This window comes from Anolis sagrei, chromosome X (genome assembly GCF_037176765.1).
Source record: "Anolis sagrei isolate rAnoSag1 chromosome X, rAnoSag1.mat, whole genome shotgun sequence".
NCBI lineage: Eukaryota > Metazoa > Chordata > Lepidosauria > Squamata > Dactyloidae > Anolis > Anolis sagrei.
This window is the reverse complement of record NC_090034.1, coordinates 22,061,302-22,082,286: the sequence shown is the minus strand read 5'-3', so window position 1 is coordinate 22,082,286 and position 20,985 is coordinate 22,061,302. Positions and strand designations below refer to the sequence as shown.

At 45.8% G+C, this 20,985-nt stretch overlaps 2 protein-coding genes across 4 annotated transcripts; both read left to right on the top strand.

Moving 5' to 3' along the window:
* The first annotated feature begins 554 nt into the window (after positions 1 to 554).
* LOC132781906 (partner and localizer of BRCA2) lies at positions 555 to 10,975 on the top strand. 3 transcript variants are annotated; one of them, XM_060786448.2, is made up of 13 exons: positions 555 to 1,005; positions 1,634 to 1,693; positions 1,824 to 1,923; positions 2,667 to 4,061; positions 4,668 to 5,299; positions 5,960 to 6,046; positions 6,769 to 6,936; positions 7,527 to 7,612; positions 7,704 to 7,865; positions 8,323 to 8,439; positions 9,079 to 9,166; positions 9,338 to 9,486; positions 10,520 to 10,975. In XM_060786448.2, the coding sequence occupies exons 1-13, from the start codon at positions 958 to 960 to the stop codon at positions 10,749 to 10,751; spliced, it is 3,324 nt and encodes a 1,107-aa protein (XP_060642431.2). In that variant the 5' UTR covers positions 555 to 957; the 3' UTR covers positions 10,752 to 10,975. The 3 variants fall into 3 exon arrangements, with proteins under 3 accessions (XP_060642431.2, XP_060642430.2, XP_060642432.2); XM_060786447.2 differs by having other exon boundaries at positions 4,665 to 5,299; XM_060786449.2 differs by lacking the exon at positions 10,520 to 10,975 and having other exon boundaries at positions 556 to 1,005; positions 4,665 to 5,299; positions 9,280 to 9,429.
* A 1,112-nt stretch (positions 10,976 to 12,087) lies between these two features.
* On the top strand, positions 12,088 to 18,626 carry LOC137094789 (acyl carrier protein, mitochondrial-like). Its single transcript, XM_067460533.1, has 5 exons — positions 12,088 to 12,281; positions 15,462 to 15,584; positions 16,485 to 16,572; positions 16,678 to 16,790; positions 18,415 to 18,626. Exons 1-4 carry the CDS (start codon positions 12,129 to 12,131, stop codon positions 16,767 to 16,769), a joined length of 456 nt encoding a protein of 151 aa, XP_067316634.1. The 5' UTR covers positions 12,088 to 12,128; the 3' UTR covers positions 16,770 to 16,790; positions 18,415 to 18,626.
* Positions 18,627 to 20,985: the final 2,359 nt, after the last annotated feature.

Below are 20,985 nucleotides of genomic sequence, written 5' to 3'. Positions count from 1 at the left end.
TGGTATAGTAGAATATAATAATATACAATACTGATATTGTACTATGCTAATAATATAATGCATTGTATGCATATATATCTTGTAAGATGCTCTGAGTCCCTTTCGGGGTGAGAAATGTCGCAAATAAATAAATAAATAACAAAATAATAAATTATATATATAATTATATAAATTATATATGTGTGTGTATCTATATCTACACACACACATATATATACACACATGCACACAACTATAGATATAGATATAAAATTATGATAATAATAATAATATACAACATTTATGCCTGGCATATATTATTATTATTATTTTATAGTAATACCATAATAGTATAATAATAATGATGATAAAATAGTTTAATAAAATATTAATAAATTATAGATATGTATCCATATCTATACTCAAATATTTATATGGATATAAAGTAGTGATGATGATAATAATAAATACATTTATGCCTGGAAAATAATATTGTTATTACTATATGATTTATTTTTATTATATATTATATAGTAGTATAATATATGCATAATATATGCCTGCCTCCACAAACAGCTATAATAAAAGTCAGTGTTTGTATGTATGCATGTATGTATATATGTATGTATGTGGCAGCTTCCCGATTGGCTTCTACTTCAACGCTTATGCCTAGCAGATGGATATGTAAATTCCTGCTACCCCAAAATCAATCCAAGTGGCACTGATTCAAATGTCGTTTTTATAAAAGGAAAAGGACCTTGGATTCCAATCAGATCTTCCTATTCAGGTATGGGACTGCTCTTTCTCCTCCACCAATCAGAACCCTCGACTCCAGATCGCCCGCCTCCCGGCCGACCAATCAGGGCATTCCAGTCGATCAGCTCCGCCTCCACTACAGTGCAGGGAAGTGCGCAGGCGCGGTTGCTAAGGGGCGGGGCGTCCTGGTTTGCAAAGATCTGGCGGGAAACCGTGGCATGAATGGAGTCTCCTCGGGACCAAGCCCTGAACCCACAACAGAAGGCCCAGGTAGGGGAGCAGAGGAGGGGGGGGGGGGGGCAGAAGAATATTATGCTATTAATAGTGTAATAAAATAATAGCATAATGAAATCATATTATCATGATATTATCATGATAAAATCAATATTATCATGATAAAATCTCCAAAAAGGAGACTCAATAATTATAATGGATAACTACAACTTCCAGCAGACTGGGGATACTGGGATGTGTGCTTTCCCCCCAAAGAAGAATCCCTTCAGGGATTGAGTGGAGCCTGTGGAACCTCCCGCCACAGGATTATGGAGAAATTGGCTTTTTCTCTTTCTCTGTTCCCCGAAAATCTGCTGGAAATTTAAGAAACAGGCAGTTAGGTCCTTGTGGCTTCCCTTCCAAGGCTCTTCCAGAGTCTTCAAAGCAGGTGCCAGCAAACTTTGGCCCTCCAGGTGTTTTGGAATTGTTGGAGTCCAAAACACCTGGAGGGCCAACGTTTGCCCGTGCCTCCTTTAAAGAGTTTGGAAGAGCCTTGGAAGGGACCACCAAAGGCCATCTAGCTGAGCCCATTCTTTCCATCCTGCATCTTTTCTTGCAGTTTGAACCCATGTTTCCATTGCAAAGTGTTTGGGAATGTCTGTCTCACTGTGTGTTTTCCTTTCAGCTGAAGGAGAAGCTGGTCTTGTTGAAAAGAGAATACAGGAGGACCTTCCACCGGTTGCAGGTTAGTCCTGGGCCTCTCCCTTTGGTGTCTTTTTGCGGGCATTCAGGCCTCATGATGCCAACAACAGCCCACAAACATGCTGAAGTTGTGGATATTGCTGCTCTTTCCAACCCTGTTTTTGTCTTCACAGCGCGCAGAGAGAGCCGAGAGGGTGAAAACCTATGTCAAGAGGACTGTAGCTGAGCAAAACCTCTTGCTTCATCAAGAAGGGAATGAGGAGGACCGTTCAGGTAATCGTCTGGAGGCAGAAGTTTGTGCTTGTCTGTTAACATCATCATCATTTTACTACCCACCTCTCCTTGTGGCTTGTGTCTGTGTCTCAATATGTTGCCCCTAACCAGAGATAATAATAATAATAATAACAACAACAACACATTTTTGCCTCTCCTTGTGGCTTGTGTCTGTATCTCAACATGGTGTCCTTAACCAGAGTTAATAATAACAATAAAAATATCTGCCTTTCCTTGTGGCTTGTGTCTGTATTCATGTCTCAACATGGTGTCCTTAACCAAAGTTAATGATAACAACAACAACAACAACAACAACAATACATTTATTATCTGCCTCTCCTTGTATCTGTATTTATGCCTCAATATGTTGCCCTTAACCAGAGATGATGATGATGATAAATAATGTATTACCTGCCTCTCCTTGCAGACTGTATTTGTGTCGCAGCATGTTTTCCTTAACCGGGGTTGTTGTTGTTGGGGTTGTTGTTGTTGATAATAATAATAATAATAATAATAATAATAATAATACATTTCTTACCTGACTCTCCTTGCAGCTTGTATCTGTATCTGTTGCAACATGTTGCCCGTAACCAGAATTCTCTGGTTGTCTTTAAGAGGTGCAATAACATTTTCTGTTAAGATATATTAGTTTTGAAATGTTTTGTTGCTGTCAAGAGTAGAATGTACAGGGCTGTTGTGTTTTTCTGATGGTAAACATAGCTTTCCTGTGTTTTGATTTGCAGGATCCGCCACCGGCGCAGGGGCTTTGGTGGCTTTGGTTGGGACCTCTCCAACAAAACCGGTCTCTGTCTCCTTCAGGCCTGACCCCGAGGTCTTTGCCCCGGAAGACACCTGCTTGCCCTTGACTCCAGCCTCCAAAAGTACGAAGCAGAACTGCAGAAAAGTCCTCTTTGGTCCTGAGAAGAAAGGGGCCTCTCTTTCCAGGGGCAGAACCAGGGCACAGCGAAGGATAACCCTGCCTTTGGAAAAGAGAGCAATACCTGCCCCTGAGGCTCTTTGGAGAGATGAGGGGAGCCAGCAGGAGCAGAAGGCAGCCTGGGCTGGCCTTGTGGGCTCTCAGTCACCCGTCTTTGAGCGGAGGAGAAGCAACAGCATTTGGGAGGCTGTGCCAAAGTGGTCAATGACTGCAACGGATGGAAGCAGTTGTGAGTCAACTCCTTTGTTGCTGCGGCCAGAATGTGCCCAAGAAACCATCTTTCCTGGCGATTCCCAACCACGTCCTTCTTCCCCATCCTGCAATAGCCATGTGCCCTCCATTGACTGCACCAAAGACTCAGCTGGAGAGAAGACCTTGCCTCAAGAAGACTGCATCGTGAAGGAAGAGGAGCCGATGGAAGTGGGTCACACACAATCAGAAGAAGACCCAGCTCTGTGGAGATCTACAGACTCAATGGAAAGACATGGCACACAAGAAGAAGGGAGATCAGACCTGGAAGCACAGGCTCCCACCAAAACATTGCAGGAGAAGGCTTTAGAGGGACCTCTTGACCTTGACTCTCCCCTCCAGGAGGGGAAGATGCCACCTACAGAGCTGAGCTCTTGCACGGTGGTTGAGGGCCTCCTCTTCCCAGTGGAGTATTATGTGAGGACCACCCGGCGCATGTCCAGCCGCCAGAGGGAGGTCAATGTGGAGGCCGTCATCCAAAGCCAGCTGGGGAGGAGCAAGAAAGGACAGAAGGCCTCACGGAAGACAGTTTTGTCTTCCCAGAAGGCAGCAGAAATCCCCAGGCAACTGGAGTTGCTTCCTTTCTCCTCTCCTGCAGCTTCTCCTTCTGATGGAGGCCTGACTGAGGGGCATCTTCAGACCAGGAGGAAGGGGAGGCCGAGGAAGAGGGATCGCTGGCTGACCCCCTCTGCCCCCTCGCAGGACTCAGAGAGAGCAGGTGCTTCTTTCATCTCCAGGGAATGTCAAGGAGAAGAAGGAGGTGGTCCCGATGAGAGCAAGGCCACAGAGTCCCCTGTAAGCACTGGTGGCCATTTAGGAGCCAGGCGAAAGGGGCCAGGAGAGGGCAGGGGCCAGGAAGCTGAGTTCCAAACACCTCTTGACTTACCTGGGGCCCCAGAAGCTGAGCCTGGCCCTGGCCTCCTTCCATGGAAGGAGAGAGAAACCCTCCCAGGTATGTCTTTCCAGTCTGCCAATGAAATTAAAAGTGCTTCAAAGCAGAACTGCTCTTAATTCTGTTGGTAACTTGCTTTTAGTTTTTGTGTGATTATATTTTTTAAGTGGCATCTGGTTTGTAAACCGGGGAGAAGTTGGGATATGAATGTCACTACTATTACTGTTATTGCACTTGCCAATCCACATCTTGATGCCTAAAAGGTTAGCCCTTTTCTGTGTATATTTGGCCTGTTGATTCCCAAAACAGCACCAGCATTCCTCTATCGGCCCTAGATTTTGAGGTACAGAACCTATGTCATCTGCTCACCTATAGAAAACCATGATAACCCTATCTAAGAAACTAGAACTGATGTGGTCAATCCAATACAGTATTCTGAATCAGTGCCCCAAAGAACCTCTGGAATAGGCCTAAAAACTAAGACACCAAGAAAAATATTGTTGGGCTATGTTCTCAATAACAACCATTTCTGTCTGTTCCTAAACACACATAGCCAGAGGTGAGGGGAGTGCTGGGTGATGCAAGAACATCTGGGGTCCATGCAGCCCAGAAACACTTCAGGCTGGGCTTTTCCATGTGCCATTTCTCCTTTCCTGCTCACAGAAGGAAGCGGACAGCTGCCTGAAAGCCCCATTGGACTTGGTTTGGCTTCCAGTATTCTTCCCTTTCACAGCCAGAGCGGTGAGGCCACCCTTCTCCAGTGGCTGCCACCTTCCATCCCAGCGCTGCAAGATTTCTGTTTACCGGAAGACGAATTTGGCCTCCTGAAATCAGAAAAGATCAAGACCTGTGCTGCTGTGGTGGAGGTGAAGGGTTTGGCTGCTGAGGTTAAAGGCTCGACACCAGGAGAGCATCTCGCTGATCCTGCCATAATCGCCACACCGGAGGTCTCCGCTGCCTCCCCACTTGCTCCCCACTTGGCCCCAAGGTGCCTCTCCAGCGACCTGCTCCTCTCTCCGGCCCTGGAGGCATCCAGTGGCCCACTGCTGTCTCCACTGCCCAGCCCAGCCTTCCCTTTCCTGGGAGCCACTCCGGCCTCCCCGCCTTTCCCTACCAGCCAAGCTTTTAGTGCTTCCCCTTTGCAAGGAAAGCCTGGCACCGAGCGGGAGGCCTCGCCCTCCTTCCCACAAAGTGGCACAAAGAGACAGCGCAAGGCCAGTTGGCCAGCCGAGGAGGAGGTGGCGAGCCTCCAGGAAAGGCAGTTACCGGCTGGAGCGTCCCCGGAGGATCTCAAGCAGGTAAGAGGATGGGAAGGGAACAACACCTGTTGCTGCTTCAGTCAGAAACATCAGATGTGTCTTCTCTCGATCACTCCATTAGAAACACTTGAGCTGAGCATGAGAGAGACAAGGCCTCCTTGGTCACTGCTCCCAGGCTCCTTGGCTGAAAGCTCTCCCTGTATCAGCTCCTGGTAATACAGGATTTTCTCAAAATGACGGGACAGCTCTCAAGTATTTAACTATTGAGATCTGGAAGGCCTCAGGTCTAGAAGAGGATGGTCTAATAAGAGGTTTCTGCCATTTGCAGACAGCCTTTGTGGGATAAGAAGAAGAAGCTTTATTTGTTACCCACCTCTCCTGATGACTCAAAGGGGTAAAACTGTCAAAACATATAAACATAAAATGCATGCAACAAAATGCATATATCAAAACACAGGGTACACAGAGTAACATACAGCTGCAAATGAATCTCTTCTGGCCAGTCCATCCTCAGTGTTCTTGCAGTAGCCAATGAAAAGAGGGGCCCTTTGGGTGACCATTGCCAGTTGGGTTTATTCAGCTCAGGCACAAATGTGGTTTCTGCTGGGCCTTTTGGACAGCACTTCATGCCCAGAGCTGAAAATGAAGCAGGAATCTGGCATCATTCATCATTTGATCGGCTGTAATTTTCTGTCCCAGAACGAAGGACTGGAGCAGAGCCCGGAGGAAGTGGCACCAGAAGAGATGCCTGGAGAAGGCTGCCTGCAAATGACTTCCAGACTCAAAGTAAGAGAAGGAAACAAGGTGCAGGAATGGATTGCGGGACTGGCACAGCTGGCTGAGTGTTAGCTAAGATCACTTCTGACCAAAAGGTCATGAGTTCGAAGCCAGCCCGGGTCGGAGTGAGCTTCTGACCAATTGTGTAGCTTGTTGTCGATCTTTGCAACCCGAAAGACAGTTGCATCTGTCAAGTAGGAAAATTAGGTTCCACCTATGTGTGGGGAGGCTAATTTAACTAATTTACGAGGCCATAAAAAAAGACTCCAGCAAAGCATGTGGGGAATGAGGAAGTACTTCATCAGTGTCGCAGATGGACGATTAAAGCGACAGCTCCCCTGGCGGCCAGAAAAGTTAAATCGCCTCTGTCTGCCTATATCTGTTGTGTGTCTTTGGCATTGAATGTTTGCCATATATGTGTACATTGTAATCTGCCCTGAGACCCCTGCGGGGTGAGAAGGGCGAAATATAAATACTGTAAATAAATAAATAAATAAATTGGTAAGATGGGATCTTATGATAGGCAAGGCTGAGAATGTTTCCTGCCTAGAAACAGCAAGGTCAGTTAGAAATAGAGTATCCAGAATACTGTTTTGAGCTGAAAATGGCTCCAGGAGCCCAGTTTAGACATCTTTCCTTCTCCAAGCCAATCAGCATCAAGGGTCTATGTGATTTGCAAGAGTTTGCAGATATGTGGTTCATTCCTCTTCCTCTCTCCTTGTCCTGGACAGACCTGTGCCGGTCCCTCCTCCTCCTTTGTGGACGTGAGTACCGTTTGGTGGGAAGTGGACAGTTTCACGGTTCTGTGTGTCGTGACAGCCAGCGAGGGTTCCGTTTCTCTGTGGAGGCCCCTGGATGCTGGGCACTGGGCCCCCATCCACACCTGGCACTTCACCAAGGTAGATATTACCATATGTGCAAATTCACAGCAGACCACTAGGGAAACTACGGTTACAGGTAAGCAACCTCCAATATTTCTTCCATTCTAAAACTCACTCCCCCCCTACATAAAAATGGAGTGTGTCTTAGAATTGCAGGTGTATTGTTGGTGGTAGTAGTACTGATGAAATTAGGGTCTGTCTTACAATCAATCGATGATGTTTTACAATGGAAGAAATAGGGTACCTAACTTTCACTTATGGTTTACAGTTGTTAACCCATACACAATCCTAGATCTTTACTTTTGCACTGCTTAAGTCTTCTCTCCCTCCCCCTGTATTGCATTTCCTTATTGTATGTGGCATTTCCTAGTAGTCCTCTGTATCATTCACTGGACTGGCTCTGGAGTTCCTGAGGCATACAGTCCAACAACACCTGTAGAATAATAATAGTCATCGAATAATAAGAATTGGAAGAGACCACATGGGCCATCTAGCCCAACCTCTTGCCATGCAGGAAAAGCACAATTATTTTCAAGGCCCATGTGCAGAGGGGGAGGAAGAGGCATTGCCATTGAATCCTCATTCCACCACCCTGTTTTTCTTTCCAGGTTCCAGTCATTCAGATCGTCCCTCTGCCCGGAGTCCGCAGCCTGGTTTGCGTGGCTTTGGGCAACCTGGAGATTGTCGAGATACGGTGCGTTGGGCACCTTTGAGCCAAGGATGGGCTGAGGCCCTACACCTCTGTATCACTTGCCTCCAGGTGACTTGACTATCCTTCCTCCTAGGTTCCTGTTCCATCCTGCAGAGGGCAGCTCCATTAAGCAGTCCGTGGTCAAAGCAGGGAACATCAAAGCCGTCCTTGGCCTTAGGAAAAGGAGGATGGTGACGAGCTGCGGCTCTGTCGGGGAGCAAGAGGTAGAAGTGGCCTCCTTCTCAGAGATGGGAAGGTGAGGACCAGCAAACTGGTTCAAGTGCTGTTTTGCAGGTTTTCCAAGAGCGCCACTCTAGGAGAACTTTGTCTTAGACCTTGCAAAATGATGTCTTTGTACTATGGCTGTTGTGAAAAGATCGGCATCTCACAGGGGGCTACAAAACGCACCACAGAAATGAACTGAAAGCAGTATGATGTTTCAGTGTTGAAAGAAGGAGACTAGGGTTCAAAAGCCTTCTCAATTGTGGAAACTCATAGGTAACCCTGGGCAGGTCACACTCTCTCAGCTTCAAAGGATGCAGTAGGCGACCACTCTGAACGAATCATGCAAAGACGATCTTATGATAAATGCCAGAAAACTATTAAAGTTATAGGGAGATCTTTGCTCCACTCTTTCGTAAATAGATAAGCCTTTTTTAGCATGAGGATTGTGGCACGTTCTAGCTTTGTATTGACAGTTCGTCACTTTGCAGGAGCATCGGGAAACGGGCTTTGAAGCCTCCTGAAGAGCCCCTGCTGGCTTTTGCTGAAGTGGATGGGATGGAGGAGGCTTTGGTTGGCATGACAACCATGAACTCCCTTGTGATCTGGTAAGACTCTGCTTGAAATTCAATTCTTGTTCAAAAGCTGGGCAGGCTTTCTTGAAAATTTATATTGGAAAACTTAGCATGTGTATCTAACCAAGATTCTATAAGCAACAGTTTTAAATATATATAAAACTGCATTTCCTGTCCTTTTCCTTCCACCAGATTGAACTATTTGATTTAAGTAAAGATGAATGAAACACTCTCTATACTGTTTGAGTCATACAGCTCCTCAATGCAACTTGGAAGATCTTGTTTATAGTGTGTTTGCAAATACTGTTAAGGCACAGTATCGCAGTAGCATGCCTTTAAAGTTTAGGGAGGAAATCATTACCGGAATTGTTAATGTTTCTTTAAAAAGTTTGCTACACATTTGAGATGACCAAATTGTTTGGGTATAGTGTATCTATTTGTAATGTCCAGTGTTATGAAGCAATGCGACATTTGGAAGCAAGAAATTTTCTACCCTTCATCGTTTTCATAGGGTTTGTTGCAAAAGGGAATTTGGAAGGGACCTCCAAAGGCCATCTAGTTCAGCCCCTTTCTGCCAGGCAGGCAGCATCCAATCCCTCCTGACAGATGGATGTTCAGCCTCATAGGCACAACCAGAGCACAATGGAAGCAGGCGTTTCTCTCTTTTTGTAGGAACTTGACATCTGGGCAGCTGCTGAGGAAGATGTCCATCAGCTGCTCCTTCCCTGCATCCATTTGCCATAGAGCCTACGCTGATGCGGTACGTCTTTGGGAGTTTAGTCCCTTGCTACTTGGGTTGAGAGAGTTCTTTGGTAGAAAGCACCTGGCATTCAGGCATCCCAGCATTCCCCTTTGCCCTTTTGTGTCCTTAAGAGATGACCCCAGGACTGACTGACCTCTCCTGTTTGGGTGTGTTCTTCTTGGGCGCCAGGGCCTCCTCTTTGTGGTGCTGAGCCACCCTCATGCTAAGGAGCGCCAGACTGAAAGGGGCCCTGCCTTCTGTGTCGTGGCCCTCAACCCCAAGACAGGAAGGAGCGCCACAGTGACGGCCGTGTCCCTCCCACGAGGCTCTGGAGGAAGGCAAGTCTTAGCATTGTGGAGTTGGGAAGAACAATCAATAAGTTTCTCATTTTAAGATGAAATCTCCTTGTCTGTCATATGAACCCTTAGCTCCATTGAGTCCTTGGCTGCTGCACTAGGAGGTTAGCAAATTGTGGCAGCTAATACAGAGGGGGGGGGGGCTTCCTGTGCCCTTTCTCAGCTGCTCTGGTTATGGATTCCAATGCTCCAGGCTCTTGAACGGAGTTTCCTCTTCCTCACATCATTGTAGAACCTTTGGTACCACTGCATTCACGGTCATGGGGCAAAGCTCTGCATTCTACTAGTGTAAAGACCAGAGCTTCCTGCACTCTAGTTTAAGGCAGGAGGGCTACTGCTTTCCCACATAATAATAATAATAATAATAACAACAATAGTAATAATAGTAATAATAACATGGATTAAGGCGAGGTACAACAGGGTTAAGCTGTCCTCTCCAGTTGAAGAGCAGGAGATCCTATTTATTTATTTAGTATTTATTTATTAACTATATTTATACCCCACCCTTCTCACCCCAAAGGGGACTCAGAGCGGCTTACAGTAGACAAACATTCAATGCTGCATAAAACAGATATGCAAATAAAACAAATGCATTAAAAGCCATACAGTTTAAAACATCTAAACATTAAAACCAATTATTAAAACTACACAGTCCAAAATCCACAGTCCACAGTCCTAGGTTGGGATGGGCAACTTCATCGGAGAGTGAGGGCCAGTATCCCTGTCTTGCACACAGTATCTGACTCTTTGCCTCTCCAGTTAAATGGAAATGATGCCAGATCGCTTCCAGTTCTTTTTGTGTCCAAATTTGTGGTTGTTTTTCTGGAATTGGAGTGGACTCCTGGTGGCTTAAGAAGCAAAATGTCATGTCCTTGGGGGGAAATTTTGGCAAAGAAATTGAGGTTTGGAGATCTGCCATAGTGGAACTGGGTAGTCACATGGTCGGCCTTGGGTTTTCCTTCTTCCACAGTGTTTAGGTTGAATTGCTGATGGGAACTATGTCTTTTGGGGCCAGGTTCCTGGAAGGCGAGGTGAAGGATGCTTCTGCGGCGGCAGCGGTGCTGACCTCAGGGGCCATTGCGGTGTGGGACCTGCTCCTGGGGTGCTGCACGGCCCTCTTGGCCCCTGGACCCGAAGGGAAGTGGTCCTTGGTCCGCTGGTCACCTGCAGATGGCTCCCTGCTGGCCGGGAAGGAGGATGGCAGCCTCTGCCTCTACAGCAACTCTCTTGGCCTGCCTCCCACCTGAGACTGCGTCCATTCCTTTGGGTTTCTTCCTCCATAAGAATTACACACATCTCTTTCAGATGCCCGTTCAACACATAGCAGCAGGACTCACTCAAAACATTTCCTCTGGAGTTAATGGGAATGCATGCCTTTCCCTGGTTTGGCTAAGAGTTGCTTATTCGTTCAAGGTTTGCGCCATTGCATTGTTTGGAATGTATCCATTAAAACGCCATCTTTCGAAAGTCACGCTTCTCTGTATCTTGTGGTGGAGAGTTCAACTGTCTGTGCATTAACTGAAATAGGACTGCTCCTTTTTTAAAATTCTGCCTGCCCTTCAGGCAATTTCTCTGGCTCTTGCAAAAGTCAGAGACATCTTGGGAAGTAACACAAATAATAATAAAAGTTATATTAAAAATAAAATTATTTTCATGGCACAAATACTATTATTATATATCACTATAGGCAAGCACCTATAGCTGAATATGTCTCACCCTATCCTTTATATTAATATATCTTCATAGAAAGTGGGTTCATAAATAGAAACAGAAGTGCAAGAATAAAAAGAAAGTTGGGTTGTTGTGTGTTTTACGGACTATATGGCCATGTTCCAGAAGCATTTTCTCCTGACATTTCACCTGGATCTATGGCATGCATCCTCAGAGGTTGTGAGGCCTGTTGGAAACTAGATAAGCGAGGTTGATATATCTGTGGAATAATGTCCAGGGCGGGAAAAAGAACTCTTGTCTGTTTGAGGTAGGTGTGAATGTTTCCATTGGCCACCTTGATTAGCATTTAATGGCCTTGCAGTTTCAAGACGTGGCTTCTTACTGCCCGAGGGAATCCTTTGTTGGAAAGTGATTAGCTGCCCCTGATGGTTTCTTGTCTGGAGTTCCCCTGTGTTTGAGTTGTTCTTTATTTACTGTCCTGATTTTACAGTTATTTAAAATACTGGTAGCCATATTTTGTTCATTTTCATGTTTTCTTCCTTTCTGTTGAAATTGTCCACATGCTTGAGGATGCCTGCCATAGATGCAGGCGCAACGTCAGGAGAAAATGCTTCTGGAACATGGCCAGACAGCCCGGAAAACACGCAAGTAGCCAGTGATTCCGGCCATGAAAGCCTTCGTCAATAAAAAGAAAGTTATTTCGATGCAATACATACAATACTAATGTATTTTAGAAGATAGATTCATAAATAGAAAAAAAATTAAAAAGAAATTTCTTTGGAATTGTGGGAGTTGGAGTCGAAAACACCTGTAGGTTCATCCAGAGGGGTCTCTGCTGCTGGCTGAGTGGGCGGGGTCTTGTTTTGCATATCCCGCCCCTGCCTCGTTGCATGCCGGGAGGACACCACGTGACCGCCCTTTTGCGTTCTGCGCACGCGCGACGGGGGTCCAAGATGGCGGCGCGTGTCCTCCTGGTCTCCTCGGCCTGCTTCCGCCGGAGCCTCGCCGCCTCGGCTTCCTCCGCTTCCCGCCTCGCCGCCTCCTCCTCGGCCGGAGCCCGCCTCCTCTCGCCGGCTCCCCGCCTAACCCTCCTCCGGCCGCCGCAGGTGAGGCCCAAGGATCCGGGAAAGGCCCGAGGCCTTGAATGTGACCCTCTGGCGCCGATAAGGAGAAATGGCAGGGCCCTCAAGCAGAAGTGACATTCGAAGAGTTACAGTCTGCTCTCCCATCCAGAGCTAAACCCCCCCAGTACTCCCAGGGACTTTTTCTAATTGAAGTTACTTTCCCAGGCTCAAAGAGGTCTCTCTATTTTGCGTGAAGTTGCATTCTCAGACTACAATACTGCTATTTATTTATTTATTTATCGTGTCAGGAGCAACCAGACAGTTGTATTACATTTTTAACAAAACAAACAGACAAAACACAAAGATTGCAAGCTTGGTAGTTGATTAAATGTCCTTTGACCAGTATCTGGCCACTTGGAGTGCTTCTGGTGTTGCCGCAAGAAGGTCCTCCATGGTGCATGTGGCAGAGCTCAGGTTGCATTGCAGCAGGTGGTCAGTGGTTTGCTCTTCTCCACACTCGCATGTCGTGGATTCCACTTTGTGGCCCCATTTCTGAAGGTTGGCTCTGCATCTCGTGGTGCCAGAGCGCAGTCTGTTCAATGCCTTCCAAGTCGCCCAGTCTTCTGTGTGCCCAGGGGGGAGTCTCATTTGGTATCAGCCATTGATTGAGGTTCTGGGTTTGAGCCTGCCACTTTTGGACTCTCACTTGCTGGGGTGTTCCACCGAGTGTCTCCGTAGATCTTAGAAAGCTATTTCTTGATTTAAGTCGTTGACGTGCTGGCTGATACCCAAACAAGGGATGAGCTGGAGATGTCACTGCCTTGGTCCTTTCACTATTGGCTGCTACTTCCCGGAGGATGTCAGGTGGTGCAATACCAGTGTAATTTCTCCAGTGGTGTAGGGTGCAGACACCCCGTGATAATGCGGCATGTCTCATTACGAGCCACATCCACTGTTCTAGCGTGGTGAGATGTGTTCCACACTGGGCATGCATACTCAGCAGCAGAGTAGCATAGCGCAAGGTCTTCACTGTGTCTGGTTGTGATCCCCAGGTTGTGCCAGTCAGCTTTCGTATGATATTGTTTCTAGCACCCACTTTTTGCTTGATATTCAGGCAGTGCTTCTTGTAGGTCAGAGCACGGTCCAGAGTGACTCCCAGGTATTTGGGTGCGCTGCATTGCTCCAGTGGGATTCCTTCCCAGGTAATCCTCAGAGCTCAGGATGCTACTACTTCTAATAATATAATGATATTATAATATCACTAATAATAATAATATGATATTATAATTATATATTTATATTACATGTAATATTACTAACAATAGTACAATATTATGGTATAGTACAATATACTTATATTTAATACTGATATTGTACTATGCTGATAATATGATATATTGTATGTATATCTTGTAAGCTGCTCTGAGTCCCCTTCGGGGTGAGAAGGGCGGCATATAAATGTCGTAAGTAAGTAAATAAATAAATAAAATCGTTCCCAGGCTCAAAGAGGTCTCTCCATTTTCTCAAAGTTACTTTCCTAGGCTCAAAGAGGTCTCTCTATTTTGCTCGAAGTTACTTTCCTAGGCTCAAGGTCTTGTTTATTCTGTCTGAAGCTATTTGCCCTAACTCAAAAGGTTTACTGGCTTTGCTTAAAGTTCCATTCCTAGAGTCTTTAAGATTTCTCTGGTCTCTTCTACACTGTTATATAATACAAAATATTGAGGCAGACAAGCCACATTATCTGAACTGAATTATCTGAATCTATACTGCCATATAATTTAGTTCAAAGCATATAATCTAGATTTTATACAGCTGTGTAGATGGGGCCTCCCCTTTGCTTGAAGTTCCTTTCCCAGACTCAGGATGGATCTACACTGCTGCCATAAGATAAAGGTTGTCCCCTGACATTAAGTACAGTCATGTCTGACTCTGAAGATTTGGTGCTCATCTCCATTTCTAAGCTGAAGAGCTGGCGTTGTCCGTAGACACCTCCAAGACCATGTGGCCGGCATGACTGCAAGGAGCGCTGTTACCTTCCCACCTGAGCAGTACCTAATGATCTAATCACATTTGCATGTTTTCAGACTGCTAGGTTGGCAGAAGCTAGAGCTAACAGTGGAAGCTCATGCCACTCCCCGGATTCGAACCTGCAACCTTTCGGTCAACAAGCTCAACAGCTCAGCGGTTTAATCCACTGCGCCACCAGGGGCATATAATCCACATTATCAAAGAAAATAATCCAGATTACCTGCTTTGAACTGGATTAGGTGACTCTGTATTGCCATATAATCCAGTTTAAAGCAGATAATCTGGATTTTATATGCAGTGTAGAGGAGGCCTCAGAAGTTTGTTTCTTTTGCTTAAGTTATTTGCCCTGACTCAGAGGTGTGTCTTTTTCAATTGATGTTGCATTCCCAGGCTCAACGGTTTTGTTTATTCTTCTTGGAGGTTACTTTTCCTGTCTCTCAGCTTTATTGGTTTTGCCTGAAGTTACATTCCCTTACTCAAAGGTTACCTGAAGCTACATGTGCCTGTATCTGACCCATGTTTCGACATGAGTACAGAAATAAGGTTGAACACTGTGAAAGCCACCCACTACATGGGTACCAGCCTCCTCCCAGTAGACTCAAATCAAGGAAAAGCTTTATGAGAACTACCACTCCTCTTGGCGTCCCCCCTCTGGGCAGCTAAATCAGGAAATCCCAACTGGATGGCTCCCCACGAGGGTCTTCCTCCAGGGGCAAACCAAGAATTAGCAACTTGGAATTCCCTGAACAGACTCAGAAGTGGAGTGGGCAGATCAAAAGACAACCTGGCAAAATGGCACTACCTAAAAGAATCCCACACCTTGTGTGACTGGAGCAGAACAGACAACTCTGCGTCTGTATGCTTGTCCACTATGCCATTCCTCATATACAGAGGAAGAATTGTTGGAGGCAACAGACAATGTCATTGCTGTTGCCCATTTTTGGTCAAAAGATATTTAGCTGCCTGCCTCCATCAATTTTTACCAGTTTTATACTAATTTATGCAATGCTTTTGATACGAAATAAAATAAATGTGCTGACATAAGCCCCCCCCCCTTCAATCCCTGCTGCAGGTTCACTCCTATCACAGTGCAACCACTGGACATCTGTACCCTGAGTCCATTTTTAGGCCTCCTCTGCAGGGAGCCTGAAGTCCTTGCTTCGCTGACAAAGGCCCCTCTTGCTTCTCCCACAGGTTTCAGGAACATTCCTGCAGTTGAGCCGCCACTATGCTGACCTGCCCCCCCTCACGCTCGATGGCATCAAGGAGCGGGTCCTTTACGTCTTGAAACTCTACGATAAAATCGACCCTGAAAAAGTGAGTCCCCTGCCTCCATTTCCCTGGGTTCTAATAGGTGCTTGTCCTGAAATATACAGCACCCTTGAAGGTCACCTCAGTATGCCTTTATCACCTTTCAAGTTAGTATGAAGATGCATCGAAGGTCAGTTCTATACTGCCTTATAAAATCCAGATTATCTCCTTTGAATCGGATTATATGACAGTGTAGATTTAGATAATCCAGTTCAACACAGATAATGTGGATTATCTGATTTGATAATCTGGATTATATGGCAGTGTAAAATTGTAGAATGAATGTAGGTTGATGCAACTTTAACTCAAGCAATGGAATCCTGGCAGTTGTAATTTTATAAAGCCCAAGGGTGCATCCTTTCTGTAGAATGAATACAGTTTAGCACCACTTTAACTGCCGTGGCTCAATGCTATGAGGTCCTGGGAGTTGTGGCTTTACAAGGTCTTTAGCCTTTTCTGCAAAAGTGCCCTGATGCTCCACCAAATGACAAGGCTCATGATGCTATAGTATTCATCCATGGCAGTTAGTATGGTGCCAGAGTGCATTAATTCTACAACATAGATGCAGTCTGAGAACCTCTGTAGTTGTTGTTCTTTATTCATGTAAATTGTTTCCCACCATACAGATGCAATTAGAACATAAAATGAAGACAGAAGTCAGGATTTCCTGGTATTCGAGGGAGGTAACGGGGGTTCAGTGAGAGTTTGTTATTGTAATCACTTTTATGCAATGATTCCCTAAGATTGAGAGAGGTCAACATTGATTGTTTGAACAGTACACTGTGAGATAGTGGGACTCTTGTCTGCATTCCTAGGAAGATTGTGGATTCTCTGTTAATTTGTGTGTGATGGGACTTCTTCCTCCCCCCCTTCCCCCCCCCCCCCCCCCAATTTTCCCCTTTCCAGCTCACAGCAAGTTCCCACTTCATGAAGGATCTGGGCTTGGACAGCCTGGACCAAGTGGAGATTATCATGGCGATGGAAGACGAATTCGGTAAAGCCTCCTTTGATGTTTACAAAGGCCCTTGGGGGGAATCACATCAACCTCACCCAATTCTAGCCGTATCTGGATGAACTAAACAGGGCCCTATTTCCCCAGGGTTTGAAATTCCCGACGTGGAAGCGGAGAAGCTGATGTGTCCCCAAGAGATTGTAGAGTACATTGCCGATAAGAAAGATGTGTATGAATAAAGCGCATGTCCATTGAGCCGAGTAAGTAGACACGCACTCAGGGCCTTGGGATGCCAGTCCCATAAAAAAGGATGCTCTCTTTTGGGCAGTTGGTCAAAGAGTATCCAATGGTAGTGCCTGGCAAGGGCAGCATAGGTCAGGCTCCCTTGCTGGGTCCCTCTTCCAACAAGGAGAACAGGATTTGACTCAACAGAAGCAGAATGATAGGTTTTGGCTCATATGAGGAGCGGCTTAAAGAGCTGGGCCTGTTTAGTCTCCAGAAGAGAAGGCAGAGATGAGACATGAGAGCCCTGTTTAAATATCTTCAAGGATGTCATAAGGCAGAGGCTTGTTTTCTGCTGCCCTGAACTCAATGGACCCATGGGTTCAAGTTACGAGAAAAGGAGGTTCTTCATGTTCAGGTGGAATCTCCTGACCATAAGAAGAACTGTTCAACAGTGGAACTCACTGCCTTGGAGGCTTTTAAACAGAGGCCGGATGACCATCTGTCAGGGGTACTTTCTACTTTTCCTGCATGGCAGGGGATAGGGCTTATCACACGGTTACTATTTTATTGTTTTTTAACTTTTGTGTTGACTAAGTGTGGGATTGAGTCCCCACGAGGAGAAAGGCAAGGTATAAATAATAATAATAATTATTATTATTATTATTATTATTATTATTATTATTATACAACAACAACAATAGGACTAAATGGACCATGGGGTCTCTTTCAGCTCCATGATTCTATGATATTTGAGATTGAGAAGGGCTTTGTACTTGGATTTATTATGAGCTGCTTTTAGTCTCTTTTTTAGAGAGAAAAAGAGGAATAATAATAATAATAATAATAATAATAATAATAATAATAATAATAATAATATAGGCCTTCCGTTCTCTACTTAGCCAGTGTTGCCATGTTTACTGGTTACACCTGGAAGCTACTCTTCCTTATTAAAAGAGAAAGTCTTCGAGGAATGGAATGAGGAGGGTCAGTAGGTGGATTGCCTGCCTTGCTGTCGGAATGGGCTCAAGTGCAAAGGAAGAAATATGAAAGAGTGAACACCAGGAACTTTGGGGGGAGGCAGCAGAGCATCTTTTGCAAGGCACAAGTAAGATTTGCTTGGATGGTGTCCCCCTTTGTAGTAGATTAGGGTGGGTCCAGAGGGCCCTTGGGGTCTCCTCTGACTCTGGGGTTTGATAAGAGCGGAGAGACCAAGCCAATAATAACAATAATAAACTATATTTGTACCCCGCCACCATCTCCCCAAAGGGGACTCGGAGTGGCTTACATGGGGCCAAGCCCGAACAAGAATTACAATATAACAATACAAATTGCAATCAAATAAACAACATAACATTAAAATATAAAACATCAAAGCATATAAAACAATATACACAAAACATAGGAACTAAGCATAATGACAGAAAGCACTTTTTGGGGAAAGAGGGAAGCTTTCCTAAAAAGCCGACGCAAGCAACCAGTGGAAGGTAAGTTTACAGAGGAGAGAAGGAGAACCCAGGCGCAATCCAAATGTGAAGGGGGAAAGGGTGATCTTTGCAAGCTTGGCAGCTGGGAAGGGAGAGGGCACGGCCATCCCGCTTTATGACCCATTGGAAGGTCAAGATTTGTGGTGCCTTGCAGTCTCTGCTCTCTTTTCCGTAGGTATTTCAGTTCTGCCCTGAGGGCCTGGATGGTGTGCGCAGGAAAGGGGGGACCCTGGTGATCAAGACACACGGACCCCTTTGTGCCCCTCACTGCATCAGTCACCGTTGGTCTCGGACAGATAGTTCTGCCAGCTGCTGTATTTAATGTTGTACAAATCTATGTTGGCCTTTGAAATAAATGCGAGGCTGTTACTGGCTCCCTTCTTCTCACCCTCACGGACAAATGCATTCACTTTTTGGATTCCTTGCTTCTGGTAATTATCTGGATTCGGTTTTGGTTGAGTGACAAATCAGCTTCTGGGGAAAAGTGGTTTTGTAGCCAAATGAACAGAGGAAGACTTCAGTTTGGCTCTTGTTCCCATCGTCCATGTCCCAGTGGCTCCTGGTACAGAATCAAGAGAGGCAGTGCTTCCTCGCACTGCCTGAGGAGCAGCATTTGATCAGTGGCTGAGAATGGCCAGAAGGTGGCACTGAAGAACTCCCAGTCAGTTGGTGGCTTTCATGATATCTCGGTGTCCTTGACACAGACCTTTCTGGGCCCCTTCCTGATATGTTTTCTTAATGGCTGCAAAGAACATTCCCTTTGGCTGGAAACTTTTCCTCTCTTTCCACCATCATCATTCTAAATAAGGTTATAATCTGACCTCCCCAAATTTGGGGCTTGGGGTAACTCACCTGCACTGGTCACCTTCGCTTTGATCCATTTTGCAGACAGGACAATAACAAATTGAGTCTTTTGCATGCAAGGACCTGTCTCTTGCCGGAGGAGGAAGAGCTGCTTTTCTCTTTCAGCATTTAATAATAATAGTAGATAAAGGTTTCCCTTTGACATTAAGTCTAGTCGTGTCCGACTCTGGGGGTTGTTGCTCATCTCCATTTCTAAGCTGAAGAGCTGATGTCTGTAGACACCCCCAAGATCATGTGGCCAGCATGACTGCATGGAGAGCCGTTACCTTCCCACCAAAGTAATACCTATTGAGCTACCCACATTTGCAGTGTTTTCGAACTGCTGAGTTGGCAGAAGCTGGGGCTAACAATGGGAGCTCACCTCACTCATAGAATCATAGAGTTGGAAGAGACATCATGGACCATCCAGTCCAACCCTCTGCCAAGAAGCAGGAATATTGCATTCAAAGCACCCCTGACAGATGGCCATCTAGCCTCTGTTTAAAAACCTCCAAAGAAGGAGCCTCTACTACACTCCACAGCAGAGAGTTTCACTGCTAAACAGCTCGCACAGTCGGGAAGTTCTTCCTCGTGTTCAGATGGAATCTCCTTTCCCTGGATTCAAATTGCTGACCTTTCAGTCAGCAAGTTCAGCAGATCAACAGTTTAACCCACTGCACCACCAGGGGTTCCAATAATAGTAATAATAGCAGATAATATGGTAAATTAATCAGTATAATAGTAATACAAATTTATTTACCATATTATCTGCCTCTCCTTGTTGCTTAGTTCCTAGAGCTGCTTTAGCACCCAAAGCCTTGTTGCTTATATACCCTGTATGTTATTTGGTGCAGGAGTTCCAGGAAAATAAAGCCATGTGTTGAATTGGAGTTTCAATCAACCTTTGAACCTCATATTCTTGGATTCCAACTCCCAGCATTCCACATACTATGCTGCCTGGCCCTGCTGGATGCTGGCAACATTTGGCATGCTTCCCATCATTTCCTTTAAAGCCTTACTGCTGTGAGATACATGTATTTGGAAGGTGCTTCCCTGTTGTGGAAGAAAACATTGTCACAAAATGGATTGCATGGGGCAGGTCTCACACACACTCAGGGGAAGGGGGGGGGGAGGGTAACATTTCTGAATGCAAATGGCCACGAAGTTGGAGCTGACTGTAAGGCACAGAAGAGCCAAGGACCAGTGTGGTGGTATATGGGATGATTTGGGTTGGAACCCTCACTCGGCCACAGAGTAATAAGCGCCCAAGGGCAAGGCCACCACGAAGGTGCATTGCAACAAGAGGAATGGATGGAAAGCAAAGCTGTTAGGAATCATGGGAGTTGAAGTCCAAAACACCTGAAGAGCCTAAGTTTGCCCATGCCTGCACTGTCCCTGGCCAGTGGGAAGGAACATTTCTCTGGCCACAGGCACAGCATAAGTAGTGCTAGCAAGGCTTGGGACCTATCCAAGCCCTCCTGACAGATGGCCACCCAGTTTCCTCCTATGGAGGTCTTTAAGTAAAGGTCAGCTGTCAGGAGGGAATAGGAAGTGCCTTTATGACAAAAGGGTTGGATTAGATGGCCCTCTGAGGTCTCTTCGGACTCTAGAAGCCTTTCTACAGCCCTATTTCTCCTACTAATGCCCATGAGATGGCCACCTGCTGGGAGGGCTTGGATTGTGTTTTTCCTCCTAGGGGGGTGGATTGGATGGCCCTTGGAGGTCTCTTTGGATTCTGTCCACAGCTATATTCCCTGTTAATGAGACTTGGATGGCCATCTGCTGGGCGGGCTTAGATTGTGCTTTTCCTCCTAGGGGGGTGGATTGGATAGCCCTTGGCGGTCTCTTTGGACTCTAGGAGCCTTTCTACAGCCCTATTTCCCCAGCTAATGCCTATGAGACT